At 33.5% G+C, this 6,000-nt stretch overlaps 1 protein-coding gene across 1 annotated transcript in view; it reads right to left on the minus strand.

Moving 5' to 3' along the window:
• The window catches only part of LOC108573034, a 34,525-nt gene that overhangs the window by 16,455 nt on the left and 12,070 nt on the right, over nt 1-6,000 (minus strand). Inside the window, exons 2-3 of the mRNA XM_017935390.1 lie at nt 3,750-3,835; nt 717-978 (exon numbers count right to left, since the gene is read on the minus strand). Coding sequence (XP_017790879.1) covers nt 717-978; nt 3,750-3,835 — 348 coding nt within the window. The remainder of the gene's footprint in view (nt 1-716; nt 979-3,749; nt 3,836-6,000) is intronic.

The following is a 6,000-nucleotide window of genomic DNA, read 5'->3' on the forward strand; positions in this document are numbered from 1 at the left end:
AGTTACAACAATAATACGAAATTCGAAGGGAACGTGAACGGATATGCAGTTGTTATGATACAAAATAGGAATAGATCAGCATTATGTGCATCTAGTCTTTTTATGCGAGCTGTGTTGACGATCTGAGGTCGTTGAAAGTGTTGAATGTAATTTGTTGTAACTTTTTAGCAAAGCTTCAAACGACCTATGTTTATACAACATCTGTTTCTTACCTGTACCCGTAGAAGGTATTGACAAAGTTTGATCGGGAAAAAATTGGACACTCTGTGTAGGCTACCATGAAATATGGACATTCCTTCCTCTCCACCTGGTTTCATCCCCTTCACACTTTGTAATAATTTCAGTATAGTGCATTATTATATAAGTAAATGTTCAATTTAGTACATTATTATACAAGTGTATGTAACAATAACAAGGTATATGTAAGTAAGCATTGCGTAATAATTAACAAAGGCACCAGTTAATTTGAAAATATTTGCTGCAATAACAACCATTCAGTTACTTGATATGCAATTTTAATTTAGTGGTACACTATATGAATTTCTAAATTATATATCACTAAAAATTAATTTTCAATATGTTATTGTTTGATTTTCACTTTTCCACAAATGGCAACGGCAACACCGAGTAGTTTAAGCTAGTAAGAAGTAATCGAAAGATCTAAATGGTGAAGATGTTACAGCATTTAAGGATAATGATCAAGGAAATAGACTCACAGCCAAGACAAACTTCCGTAAAGTGAACACTATTTGGCACCAGCATTAGATTTCCGATTCCCTCTGGTTGAGCTTGTTCTCTAGTTAAGTAGCAAGTACTTTCTTCGTATTCAGCAGCCCCGCTGAAAGACGCTATTCTGCTGCCAGGTTGGAAATCGAAGCTCGTGCAAGCGCGGACTAAATTGTTCGTCGCTGTCCTATCACGCAGACATAATTCCTGACATTTTTCTAAGACTCTAAATGGTGGCGCAGAGTCTCGTACCTAGAGTTAATGAAAAACAATGGCGATGGCAATTTTTATTAGAGTATTAAAATTACTGTTTTTCTAAGAGTACAGAATTAATTTAAGAAGTTGAAAAGAAAAATCCGTTGAATATTTTTTTTTTAATTATTGCTTTTAATAATTATGTTGCAATTATTATTTATTATACAGGGTACATCATTTTAATCCATCCATGCAATTATCTCCCTCACTATTCGTTATTTGAAAAAATGTTTCAAATAGTAGGAGGAGTTCTCCTAGCGCCGGACTTAAGGTTTTTCTTAAATAAATCTCTCTACCTGTGCACCACGACTGAAACGCGTAGAAAACTTATTTTTATTCCTTTTGTCTCCTCTACGAGATCCGCAGAATAACGGCTCGGTAGCGTTTCAATTATTACAGATGAATGTCTGACATTAGGTGCCGTCTGGCGTTAAGGGAACTCCCCCTACTTGTTCTGTTTTGGGGTCTTGTGATGAACACAAATTTCGTCTAAATAGGTAAAGGTGCCTCCGAGATCTCAAGGTGATTTTTGTTTTTTTTTAAATAGAACTACATGTTTTCGTTTAGCCCATACTGAGACGAATTCATTGTCGATAAGACGCACTACACGTTTATGACAAAGGACAATGGTAGAAATTGGCCAATTTTGGACCTGGCTGGCAACGAAAATTTCTTACAGGACATGATTCTACAGGTTTTAAGGAATCCGAAATGTATACTCATTTACCCTGGAGATGATGGGAAAGTTATAAAAAATAAGAATAAATTTTGAAATGACGTCGTTAGTAAAACTCATTAGATTGATCATCATCATCCTCTGTTAAACGAAAACATACAGTTCCATTAAAAAAGACAAAGGTCATCTTGAGATCTCGAAGGTACTTTTACCTAGGTAAAATTTTTGTTTATCATAAGACGATCCTCCAGAAAAAGAACAAGTTCTATTTGAAACATTTTTTCGAATAATGGATAGTTCGGGAGATAATTGCGTGGATGAATTAAAATGAGAAACCCTGCATATTATACGGGATGAATCACCTAAGGCTAGAATCTGAAATATCTTCGAAACTGTCTATTACGTATATCGAAAAATGTTTCAGACAAAAGTTGAACGGTTTCAAAAAGACACATAATTTGATGTGATTAGTTTTCCCATAAGTGAACGCGTAGAGGAGATATAAACGTCAAATTTGTTTTTTTTTTTTTTTTAATGGAACCGTATATTTTTTAAAGTATTAATTGATTCAGCTCACCATTCCCAATAAAAATGACAATCTTCGACGTTCTAATGCTTCGATGTAAATTCCGTTGGTAACCACGCCGAAGGTCAATATATTAGAATCGCACATACTATGATATAAATGCATTCGATCGCATCCTGTATTATTTTGTAGAAGAAAACATTGCGTGCCTTTAAGAAAAACGTAGATACAGGTAAGTGTAGCAGAACCACTTCGCAAAGTTGAAATGAAAATATCTCTTAAACTAATAGTTTTTTGGCATAATTAGTTTAATACTTTTTTGAACATAAAGAATCATAAGCTGAATCGGTTAATGTATTAACACTGAAACTACCGACCGGGTCAAAGTGACCCATTAGCGACTTTCCAAAAGTGAATTTTTATGTAAGTAAACCATGATTGGAAAATTCGATTCATACCGATACAAACGGAAGCATACGTGTAGAATATAAATTCGGAAAGTTACAGGCGATAATACTAACCAATATAGAACATTCACGTTTTTTCGAAAGATGCTAATGGGTCATTTTGACTCGCTCGGTAGTTTTAGTGTTAAAAAATATACAATCCTATATAAGAAAAGAAATTTGACCTTCATATTTCCTCTATGCGTCCATCCAAAAAAAAGACTAATTACATTAAATTATGTCCTCTTTGACACCATTTAATTTTTGTTGGAAATATTTTTTGATATAATAGATAGTTTCGAAGGTTCTAGTTTTCGGTGAGTTACCCTAGATGTGTATTAATCACATTATCTATATTCCATCCTTTATTTTAACTAATCTCATTTTAGTGAACTTTCAGTCTTATAATGAAGTGTTCCAAACCACAACGTTTTAAGTACCTAAAAGTAAAATTTTCAGGAGAAACGAAAAACGAAGAGACATGTTGTACTTAACTATCATGCGTTTATCTCTTAAGAACATGGTGTATATGTACGAATGAAATGTAGAAATGAGAATTTTGAGCATTTATTGGTTTAAAACTGTTTTTACTACTTTTTGAAATGTTTTCTCCCCTTGTGGAATGCTCGGATCGCTTTAATATCAGTAGCAATTATGGTACTTGCAACGTTGTGGTATTATTACTTCAGTTTCTGAAAATTTGCCTCTTTCAACGTCGTGGTATGGAACTTTTCAGTTTTAATTCAATATTTCAAGAATTTTCAATATGAATTAGGAATAAAATTCCATCCCGTTTTATGCGACAAAGTATTAAAACACAGAACAGCTAATTCCGTGTTTAGCAATTTAAAAAGGGCAGAAAACAATTTAATTTACGAAAAGTGAATATTTCAACTGTAACAATTCTCTAGAAAATTTTTCTTATTGTGAAACTTTTTTCATAACGAAACTGCTCCAATTGCAACGATTCGATCACCCAGTGCTATATTTCTTTATCAAATTTCGCGGTTTATCGTCAGGGAACCGTGTTTTAAGCTTTCATTACGAGCTAGACTGAATATTTGAAAACCGTCCACGCGAGCCAGAGAGATAGGTAAACATTTCATGAAACATTTTATACCACATCGTCGTCGAAACCCTGAAGCTGTTGATCCGGAAGTCTCTCGTAAACGACTCGACCCAAGCCACCATTACACGTTGTTTGCCCTGGAAACACACAGCAGCAGCTTTTTTCGTTATCGTGAGTTCACGAATGCGTACAATGGACGAATTATTATTACTCTCCCTATCACTTTCGTTGACATTTTCTCGTAAATAAATATTTTCTCTCCCTCTTTGCACTTCCGTTATTATTTTCTCGTAAGTAAATATTATTATTTCCTGTTTGCCCGTTAAAAAATTAGGTTACTTCCTTTGGTCGCTCGTGATCATCATCAGAACGGTCTGATTTTATCATGGAGAACATTTTTTTCTGCTGCCATAAGTGGCACATACGGTGGTACAATGGACGAAACGCGATTTCGCAAGCGATGCAAGTGACATCAGTCCTGTGTGCCGTGTTCCATCATTAACTCGCGCGGCCGCATTTCTCGTCAGCATGTGGTGAATAAAAGAAATTTTTTAGAGCACACCAATAGAGCTTATTAGATTCGCACTAGGAAATTTCGATGCATTTTTAGTTCTGTCTGCACGCGGTACTATGGAGTTTCTTCTTTAAAGTATAAGCTGTAGTATGAGACATGGTTGGGCGAAAGGAGGATGTTAAAAAGAGGCCAATTTTGGCATACGGCCGGAACGAAAAATTTTTTTACAGCATGATTTTACGCACCCTAAGGAAGAAAAATTGTAATTGCCATTTTTCCCGGAAATGATGGGAAAGTTATGAAAAATGCGGTTCAAGGTAAGAGCATGACCATACTTATATTCCGTCTCGTTTTCTTCAGACGATGGTCTGTTCGTAAATTAACCACTTAGAAACTCATATTGAGTATTAATTACAAAGATTGTTGTACATTAGAGTTTAATAAAAACCAAAAATAATGAAAAATAATTAATGACAAATTAATCGAAAGAAGGAATTCTTTGATGACACAATGCTTATATTCTAAGCAATCAGAAACCAATAATTATTTATTCTAGAAGTGATAAAAGTTATAATAAACTATCGTAAATATAATAAAATAATCGTCATGACGGGGATACAATAAAAAAGTAAAACTCTGACAGAATTTGTATTTCTTAACTGTGTATCCGGTGATTTCATTTCTCCACTAATTATTTTCGGGACTTTTTTTACTCGCACGAGAGTTCTGTCAAGAATACGAAACTGCTTTGTGTTTGCAAAGCAACTGTTTATTCGATTTGTAACTCTCAGAAAGTTGAGCGATACTCTCAGACAGTCACTCTCAGACGCAGTGTCCACTCGCGAGAGATACTCTCGAGAGCAACTCGCGATAGTTTTACTCTGAGTACATAAAATAGTGCTCCAGGTATTTCAGTTCTATCGAGCGTATGACTCGCGGTGTACGGTACTGTGACATTTTATGGAAGAGTATCGGGAATAATATAAAAAATGGATTGGAACTTGTGAGTAAAAATTTGAAAAAATTTTGTAGAGAAAGAAGGAAATGGTAATACTAAATTTGAAAAAAGGGAATAAGTAGTAAGATGGAGAGTGTGTAATTGTTTATTAATTTTAAAGAGACACGATACAATTTCAAACATTCAGGTCAACTGAGTAGAGAAAGAAAGAAGGAAATGATAATACTAAATTTGAAAAAAATGAATAAGTATTAAGGTGGAGAGTGTGTAATTGTTTATTAATTTTAAAGAGACACGATATAATTTCAAAAATTCAGGTCAACTGAGTGGAGTAAGAAAGAAGTAAATAATCTAACTAAATTCGAAAAAATTAAGTAAGTAGGATGAAAAATGTACGATTATTTATGAATTTTAAGAAGACACTATATAATTTCAAAAATTCGGAGAAACTGTAACTCCTTCAATGCGGAATTCGAGTAAGAAAGAAGTAAACAATCATACTAAATTCGAAGACATAAATTAGAGAAAATTTCAGATAGAAATTATTTCATGGTATAATAACAAATAAATGTTAAACAAACTTCTGACGCGTATAAAACATTATTTAACATAATAAATACCTTCGCTAAGGTTACTTTCAATCGATGACCATGAGTCAGTCTAATTTTTAATTCTTACGAAATTAATTTAATCAGGAGTAAGTAATGAGAACATGGAAACGTAGTTTTCTATTGAACAAAGTTATAGAAACGTATAAATTATTATTTGCAGTGTTACCATAAATTCTTGGAACTATAAATTTATAATAAAAATTGTGAAAATTAATAAAT

This window comes from Habropoda laboriosa, unplaced genomic scaffold (assembly GCF_001263275.1).
Source record: "Habropoda laboriosa isolate 0110345459 unplaced genomic scaffold, ASM126327v1 scaffold89, whole genome shotgun sequence".
Classification (NCBI taxonomy): domain Eukaryota; kingdom Metazoa; phylum Arthropoda; class Insecta; order Hymenoptera; family Apidae; genus Habropoda; species Habropoda laboriosa.